The 24,674-nt window shown below is 36.0% G+C and overlaps 1 protein-coding gene across 2 annotated transcripts in view; it reads left to right on the top strand.

Annotated features, from left to right (window-relative positions):
• The window catches only part of Cortactin (cortactin), a 280,366-nt gene extending 259,934 nt beyond the window's left edge, over positions 1–20,432 (top strand). For both annotated transcript variants that reach the window (XM_090405825.1, XM_090405824.1), the window contains exons 14-15: positions 11,348–11,403; positions 16,748–20,432. In XM_090405825.1, the coding sequence (XP_090261951.1) occupies positions 11,348–11,403; positions 16,748–16,831 (140 nt within the window). In that variant the 3' untranslated portion in view covers positions 16,832–20,432. The remainder of the gene's footprint in view (positions 1–11,347; positions 11,404–16,747) is intronic.
• The last annotated feature ends 4,242 nt before the right edge of the window (positions 20,433–24,674 follow it).

Raw genomic sequence — 24,674 nt, 5'->3', positions numbered from 1 at the left:
AGAGTGCGAAAAGAAAATAAAACGTTTTAAACCTAATTATTTCTCCTTCTACGGAAGAACAGTAATAATAAAAACAGTAATAATCCCCATGCTAATGCATACAATAAATATTACTAATATAAAAAAAAAACCAAGAAGGTCAACTTTACAAAATACTAATAGATTTTTTTTGGAACGGAAGAAAACATGAAGTTAAAAAAGAATATTTAAAACTCAAAATCAATCAAGAGGGTTTCTCACTACCGAAATTAAACTGCCTATTCTATGCAAACACTCTCAAAACCATAGGGAAAGCCTTAAAATCTAACCATATTTCAGGATCCCTAATTAAATATTTTCTAGGGCATTTTCTCCCCTACTTCGGGACCACGGGACATGCTGACCCCAGTGCAGAGGTTGTGCCAGAATGGTATTATCCATTATGCCAACAACTTAAAAAATTTAAAACCGAAGGAATGGAAATTCTAAAATTAAAGCCACAAGCAAGATATTGGGAGTTCTTTCGACTTTCCGGATGTGATACGCCAAATATAGAAACTAACATAGAAACGCTATTTCAAAATATCAGAAATAGCTGGGGACAGCCATTTCACCGGGATCTGGCATGGCAAATAGCCTATGGTCAGCTACCGGTGAAACTGGTTATGTCCCAATACACTTCAAGACCGTGCGACCCCTTCTGCGACGTCTGCCAGAGCATTGAAACGGTGGGACATTTCTTTTACTCGTGCCCCCCCCGCCCGATATGTCTGGCAAAGACTAAGCACAGCACTGGGAATCAAGCCGCTTACCCTACAGGAGGTCTTGTACCTGCAATTTCCCCCACCAGTCAAGAAAATTCAGAAATTTACAATTTTTCTCATCAATGTAATCAAGTATCACATCTGGAAAGTGCAGAAAAAGTCCCAAATCAGCGATGAAAACACTATACAAGCCAAAATACTCAGTGGGATCTATTTCTACCTACCTAGGTTCTTCGCACAAGAAAGACATATACTAGGGGATGGGAGGTTTGTACATAAATGGTGCAAACCTCCTATCCTCTGTGTCCTTAGACAGGGCTTAATCATACCGTGTCTCTTCCTTTAAAAAGAAATATGTTTGTTTGTTTGTTTTTTTCCTTCTCTTTTTCTCTCTTCATGAGTTCTTACAGTTCATATAGGAGGGGGCAGATCTGAGAACCCGGGCTGCGAAGGCTTACAGCGAGGCGGTGCTGCTCCTTGTGAGCGGCATCTCTCGGGCCAGATTCTTCCCCCAAATCTTGCTCTTCTCGTGGTGTAAGGTTGGCCAGTTCTCTTCTGTTTATATATATATATAAAATAATAATAATAATAATAAAAAAAAAATAATAAAAAATAAAAAAAAAATACTATTTAAGTTTTATACTAAAACAGGTGTTAGAAGATGACCTCCAAAGACACCTGATCAGTTAAATTGTTAATTTAAAAGTATTTTACGAGCGCATATAAGAAAAGTTTATTTCAAAGATTTTTTTTAGAACAGGTGTAAGGAGATGATGTTTTACAGACCTTTTAGCCACAACCTCTGGGTTATACAGCTAAACGGTTTGACTGAGGCCTCTTTTTACCTACTACTATCCTACTCTACCTTTCTTTAATCTCCCCTATTACTACCTGCTGACCCTCAGCAATCTTTATACTCCAAAGGCCGATGATGAAAGACATTAACTCCCATTCTACTCACTGATGAGACCTCAAAAAAGGTTGAAACCGGTCTGGGTAGTGACCTCTCCTCATAATGTAAAACAGTACTACATCTCTTAAGAGCTGTGTGTTTTACATTATGAGAAAATATCAAGAACAGTGAGGGAGCTTGCTCCACCTTTGCAACGAGTTGCCGTGGTGTGGCACTACCAAGTGGTCACTTACGCTTGGATACGCTGAGAGTTCGTTGGCATGAAACGTTACAGATCGTAGTTTTCGATCTTAGTTTCACTTACTGGCTGAAAAACAATAAGGGATTTTTATCCCCTTAACTCATTTTCATGTCTCTCATTATATGTTCCATTGTAAAATAATGTTCTGTTATTTGTCTGTAAGTTTCCATGAACTGGCAGTTTGGTTTCTTCATCAGCAAATGTCTGATATGTACCTTCAAGGGGTTTATAGGATATGATAGTACAGGTATCCCTCGATTAATATGGTTAATTAATCCCTCGATATTACTGCGTATATCAAAATTACGTTAATCAAATATAATAATCAATGGTAAAAATTACAATTCGTCCATGATTGATTACTGTATTAATGATTAGTTTTATATGGTATTCTTTTCTTCTTCAAGTGTCATCCCCTAGAAGGAGGTTGACAACCATGTCACGGAACCTTTTTCTTTCTTTTGGTGCTCAGGAACATTTATAGTAATTCAAGCCAATCTAGTCCTTAATGTCTTCAAACCACATTCTCCTGGATCCACCTCTCCCTCTTTTTCCATCCAATTTCCCTTCTAATATTAATTTCCGAATGCCTTCTTGTCTAGTTAAATGTCCAAAATATTTAAGTTTTCGCTCTTTAATTATTTTCATTAATGTTCTTTTCATTTTTGCTTTCTTTAAAACATCTTCATTTTTCATTTTCTCTATCCATGGTATTTTCAACATTCTTCTGATGGTCCACATTTCGAAAGCTTCTAATTTTTTCTCTGCTTCTTTATTTAGAGTCCAAGTTTCACTGTTTGTAGAGAAGGCTTGACCAGCTATATCATTTTATTAATCTTTTTCTTGTGTCTATATTAATGTCTCTGGATGTTAGAACAGTTTTCATATCAGTAAAGGAATTTCCTCTGTCTGTAAACATTTGTCCTAAATATATAAAAGCCTGAACCTGCTCAATTTTCTTTTTGTTAACACTTATGTTTAGTTTCTTATTTATTGGTTCTTTTGATATAATCATGCACTTTGTTTTATTTAGGTTAATAATTAGTCCCATGTCTAAGCTTCTGTTGTAAATTTTTGTGACTAAGTTTTGAAGATCATCTTCAGATTCAGCTATAAGGACTGTGCCATCTACCTGAAGTTGTTGAAGTTCCTGCCTCCAACTTTTACACCCTTCAGTTCTGAAATATTTTTAAAAACATGCTCACATATATATTGTACAGTAAGGGTGATAAGACACATCCTTGCCTTACTCCTTTTTTGATTTCAAAGTTACCAGAATATGTATTTTTATATCTTATTGAGGCCATTTGATTCCAGTATATATTTGTAATTATATGTAGATCTTTTCCTTTTAATCCATTATTCTGTAGGATATGTATTAATTTCTTGTGATCTGTTGAATCAAATGCTTTGGTGTAATCAATAAAACAAAAACATATGCTTTTCTGGTTGTCAAGGCTTCTTTCACATAAAGTTTTCAAATCGAAGATTCCTTCTCTTGTACCTTTGTCTCTTTGAAAACCTGATTGAGTGTCTTCTATTTCTACTGACAAAGTGCCTTTTATTCTTTCTAGGATTATTCTCAGTAGTAATTTTGTAACATAGCTTGTTAAACTTATTAGTCTATATTCTGAACATTAAAAAGTTCTTGGAATTTTGGGAATAGTGACAAAGATGGATTTCCTTAGATCATCGGGGATGTATCTTGTATATATGGTACTCTTTTAAAAAAAATAAAAAATGAATGCAAAGTAAATGTTTAATAAATGCTTGTACCTATGTTAGTCACTGCAATTTTATTTTATCAAAGACAGTTATCAAGAGTTGTTTGAACAGTTTTAGTTTTTTCTTATCAGCATAAATTCTAATAACAAGCAAAATGACTCTCTAGACCTCAGCAAAAACAAGCATTCTTCAATTAACATCTGGATCCATATCCATTACTTGCTGCTTAAGCGATTCTAAACTGCGAAATATTCCATCCAGTTCTTTGATTTTTATCTCCTTTGGAACCTCATCTTCACATTCCATTTGCTCATTATCTTCATATGTGCGTTGTTGTTAAATTTCAAGATCATTGTTGCTGAAATCTTTTCAATTTAAATCCAATAATTCTTTAACATCTTCTTCATCAACACCATCAAACCAAGGTCTTCACCAATTGCAACGATTTCTTCAAACCACGTTGTTCACAGGATTTTGAAAACCACCTAAATCATTAGTTCATTCTGGCAAAAGGTTTTTCTAAACAGCTCTCATGCAGCTAGAAGACATTTGCTCTCAAGAGTCATGAATGTTTTCAATTGCCTATTTAATGTTAACATTTTCCCAAAATTCTTGGATCATAATCACATTTTCTCCCATTGTTGTTTCTTTGAGAATGTCTTTTTAAAGACATTCTCAAAATGACTTTAAAAAGTTACTTACAATGACACCCATGTCCATGGGTTGTAGTAATGATGTCGTATTTCGTAATGAAAAATAAAATAAAACTTTCACATTCTCAAACAGATCATTAAGAGAATTTGAATGAAATTCTTTTTTGAATGAAAAAATTTACAAAGAACATAATTTGTAAATACAGCAGAACAATTGGAGCTTGTAATACACCCAATCTTAATGCTTAATGGGAGAAATGACGTAATGCTCACGACTTTTTTTCTCTCAGCCAGGAAACACTCCTCGAGGTTTGCATGGTAAATATAAAGGTGCATTAATCAAAACTCTTGCCACATATATAAAGGGATTGTCGCAATTAATTTCGCTGCGTTAATCAAATCTCACGTTAAGCAAAACTGCGTTAAGCAAGGGATACCTGTACTGTATGAAAAACTTACATCATTACTAACTTCCTATCTACAATTTTCTTCCAAATCAATCTGTTATCTGTCAAGACTCCAATATTATCAGATCTTATATTTCTATCTTCTAAGGCAGTGCTTCCCAAACTTCTGGATGTCAGGACCCCCTTTTGAAAAATTAAAATATTTCACGGGCACCCCTCGAAAAATAATTGCAATATAGACATATATTATTATAATATTTATTGTATTTATATTCAATACAAAACATACACAGCGAATATTGCAAAAATCAAATGCAAATATTACATTTCTAGCATTTTACATGCCAAGTTATCACATATTTTTATAGAGATAGATATATTGTTATTGTACATTTGCAGTACAAGCACATGAAATGTAAAATGATTAGTAATAAAGAAAGAATTAAAAACATAAAAGAAGTTTAATAACAATTTAATGTGATGGATGTGTTTCAATACTGCTACACAAAAAGTCAATATCAGATGAAATATTTGAAACTGCAATTCTTAGATTTCTGCGTATAAATAAGCATATATTTACTAATATTCATTAAGTACCGAAATACACAGGAAGCTAAATTTGTGAACCCGCATCAATATGCGATTTTTTTCCATTAAAATATAAAAAAATAACAAAAAAGAAATAATAAATAATAAAAATTAAATACGTTTCTTTTAAGATAAAAAAATCTAAATAGTCTTAAAACATTTTAAATTTATTTTCATTATTTCACAGCCCCCTCAACAAAACCTATGGCCCCAAGGGGGCTGTGGCCCACAGTTTGGGAAGCGCTGCTCTAAGGCACTTTTTACTGCATCGGTCCACCTATATCCTGGTCTTCCTATGGGTCTTTTTCCTACTAACCTGGCAGAAAACACTTGTTTTGCTAATCTTTCCTCTCCCCTTCTGTTTAAGTGACCATACCACTTGAGATTAGCTCTGCTAACACATTCCTGAATGCTAACAATGTTAACTTCTTTCCTAATATCCTCGGTTTTAATATGATATTGCCACTGATCCCATCTGTTCATGCCTCTCGTCATGTGTTTCATGTCATGCGTTCATGTCACGTGTTTTATTTCTAACCCAGCTCTCAGATCCATAAGTTAAAATTGGTTTGAACACTGTCTTGTATACAGCTAATTTAGTGTTTTAACTACCGTATTTTTCGATAGATAACGCGCACCGCCAACATTTTCATATCTTCCGCCAACTCTTTTTGATATATAGAACATGCGCATGCACCAACTAGCGGTAGAGTTAGGAAATACAGACAGAGGATGGAGGAATTCTTTAAAAGCACGTGCATTGCTAGTAGCAATGGTCGATTTTTTAAATTCAAAATTTTACAATTTTCACATTATTGGGGAGCACTGTGACATTACTATGACTTTTTGTGTGACCATTGGGCCCAAAAGATAACTTGTGTGGGCTGCATCGTTCTTTTGTAACTAGTTGCATCAACAATTGAAATGATTATAAGAGATTTTAATAAGAGATATTAGAAGATAAAATGTAACTTCGTATTATACAAAGTTACATTTTAAAATATTTTAAAACAGGATGTTTTAAAATATTTAAAAAATATTTTAAAACATCCTGTTTTAAAATATTTCATAAAGTAAATAATTTTGCCACACATTCTCCAACCAATGAAATTTTGGTTGGAGAATGTGTAGCAAAAGAGAAAAATGGCATTTTTCAACCCAAAATCTTTGTTAGTATTGGATTTGTGTAGGGGCACACACGACAGCAGAAGGATTTGAAACAATTGTAAGTATTCCAAATTGGCCGTCATTCCAGCTGGTTTAACAAAAAAAAACTCCAACCCCTTGATCTTGCAATAAATAAACCATTCAAAGACAATCTACGGACTAAGTGGGAAGACTGGATAATCCATGAATACAACAAAACAGGGCAGATGAAAAGAATGTCATATAAAGATATAGTTACGTGGATTGTAGAAAGTTGGGCTGCTGTAAGTGAAAAACTGTGTTAGAAATGGTTTCATTAAAGGACAAGGGAATGCAGTGGTGTCCGGTGACAATGTATATTCCGAAATGGAAGCTGAAGAAATAACCAAACGAAATTTTTAATGCAATTGATTCTTGCAATATTGAGTCTGATGAAGAATTTTTTTGGATTTGAATAGTGTAATGTTCAATAAATATTAAGTATCACTTAATATTTATTGATACTTCTACCTTAGTTTTGTAATTACATTTGATTTACTCTCATACCTTTCAAATGTATGCCACGCATGTTCATTTTTAATGAATTTAGACTTTTTTATATAGATAACGCACGTGTTATCTATCAAAAAATACAGTAATTTCTCTCTTATTCCATATAAATTTATTCAGCTGACTTCCTATCATACCAGCTTTGTTGATTCGCTTTGTCTATTTCCATATATTTAATTTACCATCTTCACTAAAAATTGTTCCAGGTAGCTGAAATGTACTGGATTTATTATTTAGAAGTATTACATCATCTGCATAAAGTAAATTAACATCTTCAATTTTGATATCAGGTTTAATACCACTTTCCTTCATAATGTGACTTATATAGATAATAAATAAGAGAGGGGTAATGTATATCCTTGTCAGACACCAGATTTAACATTAAACCACCTTCCTGTACTTCCTTCAGTTCTAACTGTCAACTTACAATTCAAATAAAGACTAATATTGCTTGATATAATGATCCATTGACACCATATAATTGTAGCATTTTAAATAGCTTTTCTCTTGGCACCTTGTCATATGCCTTTTCCAGATCTACAAAACTTAAATACAGATCTTTATTATATTCCCATGATTTCTCAACTATATGTCGTAAAGTGAAAATCTGATCCTGACAGCATCTGTTTGGCCTGAATCCAGCTTGTTTTTCACCAAGCCTTCCACAATCCTTCTCAACCGTTTCTCAAGTATACTTGCATAAATCTTACCAGAACACTCAGTAGGGAAATATCTCTGTAATATTCACATTGTTTTATTTCCCTTTTTGTATATGGGTACTATGAGAGCCCTACTCCAATCATCTGGAATTTGTACCTTTGTCCAGCCTTCTGAACTATGCAGTGCAGCCACTGTAAGACTTTTATACCTCCATACTTCAGTATTTCTGGTCAAATATCATCCACCCCCACTGCCTTTTCATATTTCAGGCTTTCAATGGCTTTTTCTACTTCGAGTATATGCATATGTATTCCTGATTGCATGCCTGGTTAGTGTTTTTTACTACTGTGCTTCACTGATTATTTCGTTTAGCAATTTTTCGAAGTAATTACTCCAAACATCAAAGATATCTTTTTCTCCAGTTTTCATGTCACCATTGTCATCTCTAATTCCTTTTACAGCACTCTTCCTTCCATTTATGAGCTTTTTCAACAACCTTCAGAAAAGTCTTCCCATGACTTTGTTTAGCTAGTTTTACAGTGTTAGCTTTCTTACATTTGTCTCTATATTCTCTAAGAGCAGACTTATTTGCCAGGAACTTTTGATATGTTTTTCTTCTTTTCCTTCACTCCATGATGGACACTTCCTGTGTCCACCATGGAGTTCTGATTTTTCTATCCTTGCAAACATCCTCACTACATGCCTTTCTGGCTGAATCAATCAATGTTTTCTTCAGGGCTTGCCACTGAATCTCCAAGGTTTGGTTCCTGTTCTCAAACTCTTTAATTTTTTTTCTTCAATAATGTTTGTTTATTTTAGTCTATGGTTCACATATGAGAGCTGCTCAACTTTTATTTAAAAGTTGAGCAGCTCTCACAAACTTTCTTATATGTTTTTCTTTTCAATATGAAATTCAGTTTCAAGACTAAATGGTGATCACTTCCAATTTCAAATCCTCTGTACACTCGAGTGTCCTGTACCAGGGGGAAAAAACATCACTATCAACAATAACATAGTCAATGAGACTTTTCTTATTCCTTGCCTCTTCCCTCCATATTAATTTTTGCACATTTTTCTGTTGGAACATTGTGTTAGTAATAACCAGTCCATGTTCTGAGCAGAAATCCAACAGGTATTTGCCATTATTATTAGCTTTGCACTTTTCTCGAAATTTTCCAAAAATATTTTTGTGTGTCTGACAATCATTTCATACTCTGCTATTTAAATCTCCAACAAGGATCAACTTTTCCTTTTTCATTGTGTCAGTTTCTTTCTCTATAGCCTCAAAAAATTCCTCTACTTCTATCTTAGTAGAACCTTCTATGAGACAATAGACACAAATAAGTCTCATTGTGCAGTTCTCCATTCTGATATTTTCCCACATCACTCTATTTGAAATTGCCTGCCATTCAAGAAGATAAGCCTTGTATTTAGTGTATACAGCTAATTTAGTGTTTTGACTAATTTCTCTCTTATTCCATATAAATTTATTCAGCTGACTTCGTATCATACTGGCTTTGTTGATTCTGTTTGTCTATTTCCATATTTAATTTATCATCTTCACAAAAAATTGTTCCAGGTAGCTGAAATGTTTTACTTGTTCTGTAGGTTCTCCAGCAGCTGACATTTTATCCTGATTCCCTGGCAAAAACAACTTGGGGCCTTGTTTAACCAGGCAACGCCCCAGCAGGCATGAAATTCTGCCATGTTATACCATCATTTTATATGTTGGTTTAAGCCAAGAAGAATACAATTTTGGTGGGCTAAATCCCAAATTGCCAGCTCATCCTTGTTCGTTCAGTATCTAGGTAGATACTTGAAAGGGTTGTTGGATTGTGAATGAGGCCTGCCAGTACTAGACAGACTTTCATTCAGGATCCAACAAGAACAGAGCCTAAATCAAAAGATACGTGTAAATAAAAAGAAAAGAGTGGAGTGGTATAGTGTATCATGTAAATATTACATGAGTGATATCGGTTTACCCAAAGAGGGGAAAACACTGTAGGTTATGTTGTATGTGATATGTCAAGGAAAAGGGATATATGAATTTGTAGTGAGGCGACGTATTTGACAACCAACCCAAGAAAATAGGCTGTTCGAAACAGTGCATACTTCAGTGTTGACTAAGGGCCCTGAGGTCATGATCTTGGCAACTCATTAGTGATCTTTACAAGCAAGGTTCACGAAAAGAGACAAATGTGGACAATTCTCTGGGAGGAGCTCTCTCACGCGTTCAAGTACAGTGTCATCAAAATGACCGTGACTGAAAGCTGCAGTACAATAGGAGTTGGTGGTCGAAAAAAAAAAAGGGAACGTGAAGAACAAAGGAGGGAAAAAAGGGAATGTGATCAAAGCATGGAGGACAGGAAGTGCCGGCCAGAGAACAAAGGGGTGCCAGTGCGGACGGTTGGATGCAGACCAACGAAGAAGCTCGGGACCGAGTGGAACCTCAACCGTGATGTCCTTCTAGAAGGGTTTGTAAGTCCTGGAGATGCATGGTGAAAAATTCCCACCGACAGCAAAGTTCCAGTGTGCATCTATCCAAAAGGGAGAGTGCTCCACAAAGTGAGTAAAGTCCAACCAGTGTTTGCACGTGACTCGCACGTGGTGACGAAGTGTGACTATATGCTGCATCAAATGGTAATGTAAAACTTTGCTATATCTAAAATATGTTAAATGTTGAAGAGGGAAGTAGCTAAGACCTTTCATTAGCAAAGGAAGCTGAGACTATTTGTCAGTATTGGAACTTATAGAGACCTTGGACTGGTAGTCCGAAGACCCATGTCGTGTGATCTTCACATCATGCATATATGTGTCACTTTAGCGATCTCTCCAGAGATCCATGTTCAGATAATTAATAATATATGCTTATGTCTATAACATTCTTAGAAAATAGCAATCTGGTCCTGTTTGAAATTGTCATGTATTACCATGTAGAGCGCTCAAATTTTGAAATAACAATTAACTGATTAAATGATTTATGTTCTATGTATCCTAATCTTGTTAAAATTAAACATTTGTTTCTTGTTAAATCCTGGTCACTGAGTTGTGTTTGAGAACGACATTGCCATTCACCAGCACTTGAACTGTGATAAGAGGGGAAGAGTATCTAAATAAATTTAGTAAGGCTAGGAGAGGGCACGACTGCAAAATCCCTGAATCCGTACACCGTTCTACCTGACTTGGGTCAAGTAAGATAAACGTCGGACAGGAAGGACCTGTGACATTCAAGGGGTGACTCTAACTGGCGCAGAACAAAGAAATTTGTTAGAGTCCGTGATCCGAGGGAGCTTTGGATCCCAGGAAAGCATGTTAATAGGCCATATACAAGGCTCAGAACAAATATTCCGCAGAGTGGCGACGTAACAGGGTGCACCACGAGAAGGTGAGGATTGCACATTAGGTCAGAAGCCCTGGTCAGTTCTGTGCATTCCTTTAAAGGTTGTGTGGAGGTATCCTCTCAGTTATACAGCTTTGTCCCTTAAGCACCCCTTGAGGTGCTTAACTTTTTCATTTGGTTTCTTGTATAATTAAAATCTGAATATTTAAATTTTCTATTGCATCAATAACACATTGAAGAGATCCAGGTTTATAATGTTAAGAGATCCAAGTTATAATCTAAATTTCGCTTGTGTAGTTTTATGTTAAATCCATAAATTTTAAATTTTTGTTAGTTAAACTAAAACTGGCTAATTAGGGTGTTTTTTTTTTTTTTTTTATAGCTGATTCTGACGAGATTTCATTTGATCCAGATGACATTATTATTAACATAGAAATGGTATGTATTGGACAGAATAATTTTATTTTTGTTATGTGCCATATATTAAAAAATATTACCCATGTGATGTTAAAATCCACATCTTATGCTTTATGGTGGATACAATAATATCACCGTTATTTAGTGGAATTGGAAAATTTGCTAGTACCATTGTATGTTACTAGCAAACAAAGTTAGTTCATTGTCTGCTGGGAAGAGCACTTTCTGAAAAGCAGCAATCCTAGCATAAGTAATAGATGTTATTTTGCACTACTGTTAAATAAATTCTAATCACTGAAACTTTCCTTTTTTTTTTTTTTTTTTTGTTATCAAGGAAAAATGTTTCCATGATAAAAAAAAAATGACTGTTCTGATAATCATCAGAGGCATGTTGATAAAATATTTCACTGATTTATAAGGCTAAATACATATGTACACCATAGTGTGAGGAACAAACAGCCATGGGGCTCACCTTAATAAAATGTAAGACCTCTTTTCACTGCAATGACTGCAGCAATCCTATGGACATGCTCTCCACAAGCATACAATTGCGACCAGTGGGAATTTTGGATCATTCAAGGTCCATTACATACTGGGGTGTTGTTACAGACCTGGTGGATTGGTTCCTAGTAATGAAGAAATGCATCAGCAAATAGATGAGTGCAAAAAGAGTAATCATAATATTATCCAAATATTGACTGGGTAACAGTAGAATCTCACGAGAAGAATGAAGATGCATTTATTGAACTGTTGTGGGACAACTTCCTCAAGCAGCATGTGACAGAAGGAACCCAAAGAGTGTTAGTTTTGATTATAGTGTCAGAGGGCATTTCAGTTAAAGATGTAACTATTCTGCCTCTGGTTGGTGATAGTGATCATGTAGTACTCACTTGGGAAGTGACTAAGTTTATGAATGTTCAATTCAAAAAAGATTACATGCTGAACTACAAAGCAGGAAATTATGACCAACTGAGGAGTATACTAAGTACAGCACAACCGGTTGCTTGATGGGAAGAATATTGACAGTGCATGGGAAGCATTTAAACAATACTTAAATGATGCGATATCAGGATGTGTCCCAAGAGTATGAAGAATAAATAGGGTAGGAGTCAAATGGATGTGTAATCTTATTAAGCAAGAGGTTTGTAAGAAAAAGATGATGTGGAAGGACTACTATGTTCATAAGGATGATGTCTGTTATGCAAAGTTATAAGCAGCAGGATAGAATAGTCACAAATGTTGTATAGAAAGCAAAGTATGAGTATGAAAAGAAACAGGCTCTGTGTGCTAAAAACAACCCACAAGAATTCTATCGATATGCTGCAAGTAAAAGAAAGAATGAATATGAAATATAATAACTCTTATAAATGCAGATGGTGTGAGGGTTACAGATGCAGGTTATCATCCTGGCATATGCAACATTGAGCACTCTGCTACCTCTTCACTGGATGAAGAAACTCAGTGTATGAGGATGAGAGCTGTTGCACAAACTGAACAAGAATTCAGCAATAGGGACTGATGGGATTTCAGCATGTGTGCTAAAAGAGTGTTCAACTGAACTGGCAATTCCTTTGACCAGGCTGTTTAATATGAGTCTCAGAACAGGGAAGATTTCACAGGAATGGAAAGAATGTATGGTAATTTCATTGCACAAGTGTGGTGCGAAGACCGTTGTATCCAACTATCGACCATGTAGTATCTCAAGAGTGGTGGTGATGAAGATTTTGGAAAAATTGGTCAGGGATCACATTCAGAAATGGGTTGACAGTGAATCTCTACTTTGCAATGAGCAACACGGGTTTGCTAAGGGAAGGTCATGTTTTAGCAACTTGCTCACATTCTATAACAATGTTGAACTAGACAAGGGGAATGGATACACCATGATGCTTGGATTTTGCTAAGGCTTTTAACAGAATACAACATGGAAGACTGTTGCATAAACTGGAGAATATGAGTTTGGATTACAGAATATTAGCATGGATAAGAGGATGGCTGGCTGACTGACAGATATCAAAAATTGGTATGTGGGGGGATGTGAGTGCAAGATTTAAGGTAATAAGTGGTGTACCACAAGGATATGTGCTTGGTCCACTGTTATTCAATCTGTACATTAATGATATTGGAAGGATTTGACAAGTGACATGCAGCTATTTGCTGATGATGCAAAGATAGGTAGTATAATCAGGAATGCTGCTGATATGCAGTATTTGTAGAATTATTTGAATAGGCTGGAATTGTGGGCACTGGAAAATGTATGTCAGTAAATGTAGTCATTCACTTCAGCATGATTAGATATCCAATGTCATATTATATTGGTGGGATTATGATAGAAGAAACTGATGAGGGTTTTATGAGGTGTTATTACTGTGATTAGTACTCTAACCACTGATGTAGCTCCAAATAGTTTCTTGGAATGTTGCTGACATGATGTTTCCACAAGGATATCACTAGAACATGATTTCTTAACAGTTTTGGGAGATCCTGCCAGTCCTTCTAAACCCTTTTGAATAAGGCTTATAGGTTGGTTATGCATTGCTAAATCTCTTAAGGAATTGACAACATAGATACGAATATAAATTAAATTACACTTTAATAAATATTTCTGATATTTCGGCAACGTCGCATTGCTATCTTCAAAAGGAACTTATAAAAAAGGGCACGTGCACATAGGCACTACAACACAGTAACTGAGAATGAAGTGATGAAGCTATTGTTCTCCTAAAAGTCCTGATGGTGCCCTCTAGTGGGCTAAGTAGGTGTTCTTGGCTGTTGGGCTGAGGGTCTGCTGATGTAAGCCTCCCAAATTTGGGGCAGTCTCATACAACCAAATTTATTGAGGTTTGGAGAGTTTCTTAGGGCTGAGGCTGATTCCATAAATAGTCTTTCGAATTTGTATTTGCTACGGTGTATTACCGTAGCTTTCTTCCACTGTATTCTGTGGCGTGTATCCAGAGCATGGTCTGCAAGACCAGAATGGCTGTACTTATAAAAACGGATGTAGTCCTTGTGTTCCGAAATTCTGATATTCGCTGTCCTGCCTGTTTGGCCAAAGTAAGACAGTTTACAGCTATAACCACTTCCCCTAGACCAGGTAGGTCTAGGGGAAGTGGTTGGAGTGGATAAGGGATACCAATTTCTGTATGGTTTATATAACAGGAGGTCGTCATATTTTTTTTAAGATTTTGGTAATCTTTTCCGAGGTGCCTCGGATGTAGGGAATGGTAATGGATTTAGAGTAATCCTTGTTGTGGAGGGGGTTGTGGTTTGTAGGTTTTGATATTTTTTGTGGGGGTAGCCATTAGCTGAGAAAGTGTTGAGGATGTGATTTAGTTCAGTGTTTAGGGCCATCTTGTTAGAACAAATTATTTCAGCCCTGTCCATATTGTTGTGAGGGGGGGGGGGGGAGAGGATTGTTGGTGAATGTACCTGCCTGTATGGGTGGGTTTTCTATAAACTGAGAAAACCAAGGTTCCATCAGGCTGGCAGGTGACTAGTGTGTCTAGGAAAGGGAGGCTGTTGTTTTCCTCTTTTTCCAGGGTGAACTTGATTCTGGGGTGTTGGTTGTTTAAGTGTGTTAAGAAGGAGAGGAGTGTATCAGAGCCATGTGGCCAAATAGCGAACACATCATCAACATAGCAAAGCCATGTGGTTGGTTTTTGTGGAGCAGAGGCTAAGACTTTTTCTTCAAAGGTCTCTATAAAGAAATTGGCCAAGGGTGGAGAGAGTGGTGAACCCATGGCTGTCCAGTCTATTTGTTTGTAGAATTTTCACTGTGAACTGAAATAGGGCTGAGATATCGGGAGAAAATTTAACTTGGATTAGCTCTAAAGTTTCCTTGAGTGGGACATTTGTAAATAAGGAGGAGAATGTCAAAGCTGACCATTATGTCAGTATGTTGGAGTGTAAGGTTTTCTGCGTTGGCTGTATCTACGTTGTCAATTCCTTAAGAGATTTAGTAAAGAAGAGTGGCATTTTTCCTATTGACTTTTCACCTGTTGTGTGGATGATCAAAAACACTGGTACAATATATATTTTGTTTCTTACTTCTGTTATCAAATGCTGTATCTACGATATCAGTACTTGGTTGGGATTTTGTTAGGGCCCCATGAAACGTTTGACAATGAAGAATTCATGCTCAAGGGATTTATGGTTCAACACCAGAGCTTCCCATCCACCGTGGATGCCTACTGACCAGCAAGCAATGACTGCGCTCGGGAGTGGAATGCCAGGGCTATCCCAGATGCTATACCACCACCACCACCACCACAGCAAGACTTGGATCCCAATCCCAGACCATGGGGGTGAGAGACTTACTGCAACACCAAGGACCCTTGCAGGCAAGCCCACTAGCCAACTGATCCTGGCTGGGCCAACCAGGATTCCTCTTTCCAGATGTCCACAGGTATGGGTGAACTGCATGGCATTGGATCTTAGTGATGGTGGTCTGGAAGACAGGATAGTAAAAAAGACTCAGGAGAAGTAGAGAAAGGAATATGTGAAGAAAAGAAAAGGAGGAAGAATGAAAAGGGCCAGTGCCATCATTGAGAGGTCCCTTCCTCCACATACATGTGCCCCACAGGGAGGAGTGAGATGGATGGATGATGTGATGTGTCTGGAGTGATTGATATTGTTGAGTTGAGGCCTCTAGAAAAGCATACAACAGGACCACCTGGCAAGGACTGGTGTGGCACATCACTGAACATCTGAGTGACTATGTGGCATCTGTTGATGTCCAGTGAAAAATGGATAGATGGGCCATAAGAAGAAATATTACAACGCATTAGAAATATGTTCACCCATACAAATTTCTCCTGAAATAATTACATCCGGAAGTTCAAATAAACATTGGAAATTATTGTTAACCTATATAGCATAATAAAAACAAAGGTGTGATACTGCTGTTATGGAACAGTTTAACACTTTAAAGAGATGTAAAACTAGTTGGTATAATTTTGTATTATGAATATATGTGGAAAATAACCACAGAAACATGCAGGTGTTTTAACATATTTGTTATATTATAATATTTGAAGGCAACATATTCTTCATTACCAGCTGTGCTGTATATCATATACATATAAAAGACTTTTACCTAAAGGTAAGGCTTTTATATGTATATCAAAAGGGCATGCTTAAATTCATGTGATCAAAGTTTCAGTGAAGCTTAGTACCTGAAATTTTTCATATTATTGTTCTAGGTATTTTAATGATCTTTCTCTAATTAATTATTAGCAATTATGAAAAGTTTATCAAATGTGTTGTGTTCTATTTTGCATTTAAATGTGAAAGGATAATTGTTTTAATCTTAGTGTTAAAAAAATCCTATTAAATGTTTCCATTAACATTTGTTTTTCAATTTGTTTAGATTGACGAAGGGTGGTGGCGTGGAGAATGTAAAGGCCAGGTTGGACTTTTCCCGGCTAATTATGTCCAGCTTTTAGAACAGTAACGACTTGTGATAATGATATTTAGTTCCTAACAGTGTGCTAATGAGAAATAAGGGGCAAAATAGTAAAGATATTTCCTACTGTCTTCCTTTTCTTTTCCTGGATTTAGAAAAGAGCAAGAATACTAAATAGCATATCAGAAAAGAATTTTTCATTATTAATGATTGATTTTATAACAGAGGAATAATTTTAATTTGCTTAAATGTTTTTAATACTTATTTGACAATTTTTTGATTCAGAAAACACGACTAACAACACTGAACTTAAAATTTAGCTCAGGCAGAAGCAGGATATAGCATTTCTATCAGAAATTCAAATAAAAGGAATATTTCCTGCAAAATTATATTACAGGTAATTCATTCATTCATTTAATTTCTTGCAGTACTGTTGAAGTTCTTAGCTTCCACATATGATATAACATCTAATGATACTGTAACAAAAATTTTAATTACCCTAATTGTGACAATTTTAAAAGTTTTAAAGGTATACGTTGACACCTATATGCAAATGTTTATTTGTAGTTTTATGTTAACAAAAAATTATATGAGCAGATACACATTTATTTAGTAAAAAAAAATGAGCATATATTGCTTGCTACATAGTGTAACTGAGATCATGTACTGGGCTGGTTTGGATTTCAGTAATTTCGAATCAAGCTTATGCAGTCAGAAAGCATTTACCTTGTAAAATTGCATCAAGTAAAATTATTATTATTATCCAAAGACCCCATGGAGTCAAAGACTAATCTAGGAGGTCCCTTTGTCATATACACAACTCATCATACCTTGCCTGAAACACATTCAAATTCTCTGCAGACACCACACTCTCAAGCAAGGCATTCCAATCATTCACAACTCTGCATGCTAAAAACCTGCTTCTCACTCCCTTGTTCACACCCTCCTTATACAGCTTCTGGGGATGACCACTTGATTTCCCACCATTTTATGAAAAACCTCTTCAACATTGATCCTATAACCCCTTACCAATTTGTACGTCTGTTGTCCCTCTTCCTCCTATCCACTAGACTGCAAATTGCATCATCTCAACCTTTCTTCATATTCAACATTCCAGAGATCAGAAATTATTTTCGTCAATTGCCTCTGGTCCTTCTCCAACATCTCTTCATCCTTTTGAAAACCAGGTAACCAAATCTGAACACAGTAGTCCATATGTAGCCTAATCAAGAACTTATACAATGGACAAGAATCTACTTCTACAAGTCAGTGTCCTCCACATCATTCCCACAATTTGTTATGTTGTCCTCACAATTTTGGCAATATGTCCTCTAAATTTTAGATCCTTATCCATCGTCACCCCAAGATCTCTTATTTCCTCCACCCAATAATATATCCCCACCAAGCGTAAATTCTACATTCCACCTTTGTTTCCCAAATTTTAAAATCTTATATTTCGCGACATTGAACTGGCATCTACACTCCTGTGCCCATTCACTCTTTCTTGTAAGGCCAGAACATTTGCTCTACTCCTCATAGTTCATCCTGATATTCTTCTGTGGCTGTAGTTTGGCTCATTAGATAAGGTTTCATCATCGTCATCAAATTCCTGACATGTACCCTCAGGGGGTGTACAGGATATGATAATACTACATGATAAATTTACATTATTACTAACTTCCTATCTACAATTTTCCTCCAAATCAGTCTGTTACTTGTCAAGACTCCAACATTATCAGATCTTATATTTCTATCGTCTAAGGCACTTTGTACCGTATCAATCCACCTATATCTTGGTCTTCCTCTGAGTCGTTTTCCTGCCAACCTGGCAGAGAACATTCATTTGCTAATCTTTCCTCGCCATTCTGTTTAAGTGACCAACCACCTGAGATTAGCTCTGCTAACGCATTCCTGGATGCTGACAATGTCAAGTTCTTTCCTAATATCCTCGTTTTTAATATGATATTGCCATTGATGCCATCTGTTCAAGCCCCTAATCTTTCTCAGGACTCTCATATCTGCGGTCTCTAGTCTTTGGTCAAGTGTTTTACTTCTGACCCAGCTCTCAGATCCATAAGTTAAAACTGGTTTGAACACTGTCTTGTATACAGCTAATTTAGTGTTCCGACTAATTTCTCTCTTATTCCAGATGAATTTATTTAATTGACCCCCCCCACAAACTCTCATTACAATCTGAAATCATAACAGTGAAATTACCATTGTTCACTTTTTTTTATCAGAATTCCTGCCCTTAATATTAATTTACCATAGTCCTATTCAAGATGACCTAAACCATAGCAAATATCACTTTTCAATTTAAAATACCTAAGAGGATCCAAGTATGGAGGATGCTCCAATTATGTAACTTAACAACAGTAGACCACCTGCCTCACCCCACTTGTACAGTTGGTATAAATTTTCTGTTATGACCACATGAAATCTGGGCTACAGAAGTGAGTCAATTGAGATGCATATCCAACATCAAGTTGCTGATTGATTGAGACTCTAGCATGCAACTGAGAATAAATATCTCACTAGTATTTCTAATTGAATCAATCTGACTTCAATACATGTGTGAGAGTATTATTAAAAAAATAAAATTTTGTATATATCTAAATTTTTTTTCTAAACTGTTGCTGTGATTCACTGTACCTGAATAAAGGTAGTCAATTAGGAAGATAGCTGAACAATTCAAAAGTTTTGACAAATTTCAGCACTTCAATACAATAAAAACTGTTAGAGATTCCTAGAATGAACTCATCCAATTTATTGCAAAGGAAGTTTGAAAGAAATGCTGCTCACAGTTAACTGAAGATTTTTTATCTTCTTTGGAAAAGGCAATAACTGTGGTTGACACAGCAAATCATTTAACTTCTAGAAGTCTCTACTGAAAATGTAAATAAACTGCTGAATTCACATGAGAAGGAGCCTACTACTACTGAAATGGCAAGAGCAAGGAACTACTGAAGGAGATGAATACTGAGAGATCTAATCCTACTTCTACCTTTACATTGACTAGTGAGAAAAATCCGAAAATGATCAAATTTTGAAAACTGGAAGGCCTTGCTTGGCCATGGTTGTTTTTTGCTACAGAAAAGTTTATTAAGAAAATTAAGGACTCCTCAGTTCAGAAGAAACTACATGTAAATATTTAACTGAACAGTAAATCCTGTAACATTTCCATTTTTTGAATAATTAAATAGATTTCTTTATTATTTCATTATTTAAATGCAACTTCATTGTGTTAATATATAGTTCAAACTGTATTTTCAAGAACATACCGTTCTTGAAAACTACATGATGAATCAATGTTAAGATTTATAATGGCATGATTTTTCAGGAACCAATTAGGTCATGAAAAGTGAGTCTACTATATACACATTATGTAGCAGACCTATGGCTCCTTTGCTACAAATGCAAATTGTTATCCTAGCACTACAACTGAATTAGAATTAGCTTTTATCTAAAGCTAACATTGTTTTATGTTAAATATGTATGTAAAATGATATACATTTATATAACAAAAATTGCTTGCATAAAATGAAATAAATGAGTTGCAAGTTGGATCTATAAACAATTGACGTGCTGTATTACTACTGTTGATATGTATACACATTTGAATCAGATTAAATGAATTTTGATTAACCAACATTTTATTTTAACCATTGTGTAAAAGAGGCTACAGTTTTCAGTGGTGGCCAGCACAGAATGAGTTATATAGAAATGGTTTGGGGAAAAAAAAAAAAAAAATGGACAACATGGTAGGCCTAAATTTGTAACTAGTACTAGCTAGATTTCTGTTCAAGACACCAGACAATTTCTTACATTTTCTAGGTTAAAAATATGAATAAAAATGCACACAAAACAAGAAGGGTCTTATTTATTATATCATAACTGTTGAAAATTATGTCTTCAGATTGGTCCAAGATATAAGAATATGCAGGGAAATAGGATGTGACCATTACCTAGTGTTAGGAAGGATAAAAATGAACACCCCCATTGAAAAGAAAATAAGTAGTTAGTTTTTTAAATGAATCTGAGTTGAACAGATCTCTCAGATGTTCAACTCTAGGCTCTTGAAGCCAAATACAAATATCATTTGTATTTGGCTATATATGGTGGCAGGACCGGAGCATAGTATTTTTCTTGTGTGTGTGTGTGATTAATGTTCGGCACCTTTTCAAACAAGTTTTTTTTTTAATAAAGTGTGAATAAAATGAAAAACAAATGAAAACCGCTTTACAGTATAATGTTATGTTACCTACGGATTAGTCCTGCTTATACAAATTTTTTCAAGTTATATAAAATAGTAATATAAAGTTAAGAGATTTATTCAAATATTCTTTACATTAATTTTGCTAAAAGGGACTCGTCTGGCTTTCATTTTAGCAAAATCCTGCCGCAGTACATAGTGCCAAACCATTTAATTTTTCTTGACTCATGCTTGGTCGCAGGTAGTTCTTTATTAATTGTAATTTAGAAAATGTTCTCTCTCTCCCTTAGCAACTGAAACGAGCAAAGTCAATAGTATTCTCAATGCAATCAGTAAATTTGCAAAGAGTTCTTCAAGGTTGTTGTTATAAATCCGATTCGCCGATTATTTTGTGTCGCTGACGGCGCCCTAACAGCCTGCTAATATAATAGGCTCGAATGTCGAGAAGAATGAGTTATCAGTAGCAAGCCGATTTTTAGGGCCGGACCACATGCATCCGATCTGATTAAAATTAGGATATGGCCCTTACACAGAACTCAACAATTAATCATAATTTATGATACATCAAAAAATAAAGAACTATTTTAGTAAATTTTAATCAAAAATTAGTGATATAATCGGGTCCAGGATACAATTTCAGAATTTATTTGTTCGTTTCCGGGGAGATCTGAAGGAGCCCGAACAGAAGACGACGTACATTCTTAATTATATGTACCATTCGTTGTTCGCAACTCATCTCATATTTTTTGACATATTTTAGGTGCCTTTTCTTCTGCGGCACCTGTGTATATTGCACATGCCACCAGCTGGGCCTGTATGGTGGGATGTTGCTTGATGCAAATTACTTTGATGGGTAACAAATGAGCAATCATTACGGGTGACAAATTATCCAAGCATTGATTAGGTAGCAGATAAAACGATAAGAATAGAAGCCAAATACAAATATTATTTGTATTTGGTTTCAAGGTCCTGTTATTGAGGTGAGACCTAATGCAGAGAGATAGGAAACTAGACCATAATGGGAGGAATGGTGAGAATGTGTAATTGCAGATGAGGTATGCAAACTTGATAAATTATATAAATATCAGTGAGCACGGTTATGAACCTGGTGAAGGGATGGACCTTCGTGCAGTGGGTTTAGACCTACAAATATATACAGGGTGTTCGGGATAAATTTGACAGTTTCGTAAGGAAAAAGAAAATCTTCTTTGTATCTATTAAATTTAATGAATTGACAAAAAAACATTACAGGCAGAGTTAATTACAATACTATCAACAAGATTTACTCAAAATAACCACCATTAGCATCGATCACAGCTTCAATTCTGCTTCGGAACCTCGAACAAGCTGATGCTACAGTCTCCCTGGGAAGGGCCGCAAAAACTGTTTTAATTTTATCCATTAACTGGGCTTTTGTATTACTGGAAGTGCGATTGGTGTCTTTTTCAACTGCGCCCCATACAAAATAATCCATGGGGTTAAGGTCTGGGGAGTTTGGAGGCCAAACATTTGGACTGGTGAAGTCGTAGAAATTTTCAGACAACCATTTTTGACTTTTCCCAGAGGTGTGGCAAGGGGCCGAATCCTGCTGCCATACATACGGCCTACCATTGGCTACCCTTGTTATCCAGGGCTTGACTACAGTTAGCAACTCCACGAACAAAGCCCGAATTCCAATGCCAGGGTTCTTCAACACCTGTTCCTGCAGATTTGCGAGGAATTCTGCTGTACGAACGCAATCAGATCGTCTGCTAGGGATCTTTCTTCTTGCTACATCCTCGTAGTCACCATTGCAAGTCTCTAGTTCATGCCTGATTGTTTTTACTGTATTCAGGGAGCATTGGGCAGCAGTCGTAATATCCTTATTTTGATGGCGGGCACGAATCATCATGATACAAGTTATTCTCTTCCATGATTCAGGTGGGTTCCAGCTATCCATCCTTTCTGACATCTTGTATATGAATGAAGAAGGGTCCAAACTTTTAAATGAAGAGAAGTGTGTGTTAATAGATGTAACTTACGGAAAAATATAATTAATTATAAATATGTCAAATTTATCCCGAACACCCTGTATATATATAAAGTGTGGAGGTGGGGAGAGAGAAAGTTATCTAGTTGGACCAGGCAGACTGCAGATAGAAGGTAATTTGTTTTTCTCTACAGAAATGCCTGGAGCATCATGAGAAACAAAGTGGAGTGGTTAAGTTTGTTGTTGCCTTGGTGAATACACTGTACTTTAAGGTAGTAATTTCAAGGAGGGGATACCATTAATGATGTGAGAAGATTGGAGCCCATTTAAGGTAGAAACTCAAAAGCAATAATGTTCTATTAGCAGTGACTTTGAGAGTATCTGGTGTGATGTGGAGGTTAACAGGGTGAAATATATGGTGGGATGTTGCTTGATGCAAATTACCTTGATAATGACTGTCTCCAAATGGTTTGCCACCAGTTGGAGACAGTTACCCATCAAGGTAACCATAAGTTACCTTGATGGGTAACAAATGGGCAATCATTATGGGTGACTTAAATTATCCAAGCATTAGTTAGGTAGCAGAGAGAAGGGATGGGTGAAGCACATCAGGAGTATCATTACTCCTGGTAGGGCCTCCCAAGTCATGAAGGCTATCCCACTATGCCTGGCTAAATGCTAACAGGCAAAGACAGAAGAGGAGATTGGCACATCTGTCTTAATTTACTGCCCATTAGACATTCATGGCGAAGGACTTAACACAGCACGCTGGCTCGGACGTTGTCCGGTTTAACAAAGTCCATGTTGCCATTTGGTAGCAGCTCCAGGGGTGGCAATGAGAAGTTAGCGACTGGCGCTCCAATCACCACTATCACTGACAAAAAAAGAAGGAAAAACTGGATCCAGATTCAGCAGTCATTTAATGACCGGAACTTGGAATATTAGGACTCTACTACAATCAGGTCAACTCGAATTACTACAGCACGAACTAAAAAGATATGAATGGACTGTTATTGGGACTTTGTGAAATTCTATGGCCCAAAACAGGAGAGCTAACAACAGATGAAGGACATTTGCTTCTTTACTCTGAATGTGACTGCAGCAGTAAAGAAGGTGTCAGGTTTTTGATACAGAAATCATCATGGAATTCAATCCTATCAATAGCAGAATTGCTCTAGTCTGACTAAGAGGAAAACCACTCAATATCAATATCATACAGGTGTATGCCCCAACCACAGGCCACAAGGACTCCGAAGTAGAAGAGTTTTATGGTCAACTTAATGCAACAATCACTGGAGCGAATAGAAAAGACCTTTTGATTCCAGGGCGATTGGAATGCCAAAATTGGAACATACATCGGCAAGGATTATCTCCCATTTGTTGGACCGTATGGCTATGGGGAGACAAACGAAAGAGGTTTTGAATTGATCAATTTTGCTTCACAAAATGAACTCACCATTACTAACACTCTATTTCGCCATAAACCTTGCAGAAGATGGACATGGACTTCCCCTGATGGTAAAACACACAATCTGTGAATATGAAAATGAGAGAAATATTACCTACAAAATCAACTCATAAAAGATATAATATAGAAAAATTAAAAGATCCCCAAATAAATATACTATATAAATACAAATTTTTGACACAAGCTTAAAGAAATATAATAATATCGAATCGAAAACCAAATACTTCTCACAAAAGATAAC

The sequence above is a fragment of the Typopeltis vanoorti genome, chromosome 15 (genome assembly GCF_054136105.1).
Source record: "Typopeltis vanoorti isolate ZY-2024b chromosome 15, IOZ_Tvanoo_1.0, whole genome shotgun sequence".
In the NCBI taxonomy this organism is placed as follows: Eukaryota; Metazoa; Arthropoda; class Arachnida; order Uropygi; family Thelyphonidae; genus Typopeltis; species Typopeltis vanoorti.
Note: the sequence above shows the minus strand (reverse complement) of the source record. Positions and strands in the feature narration are given on the sequence as shown.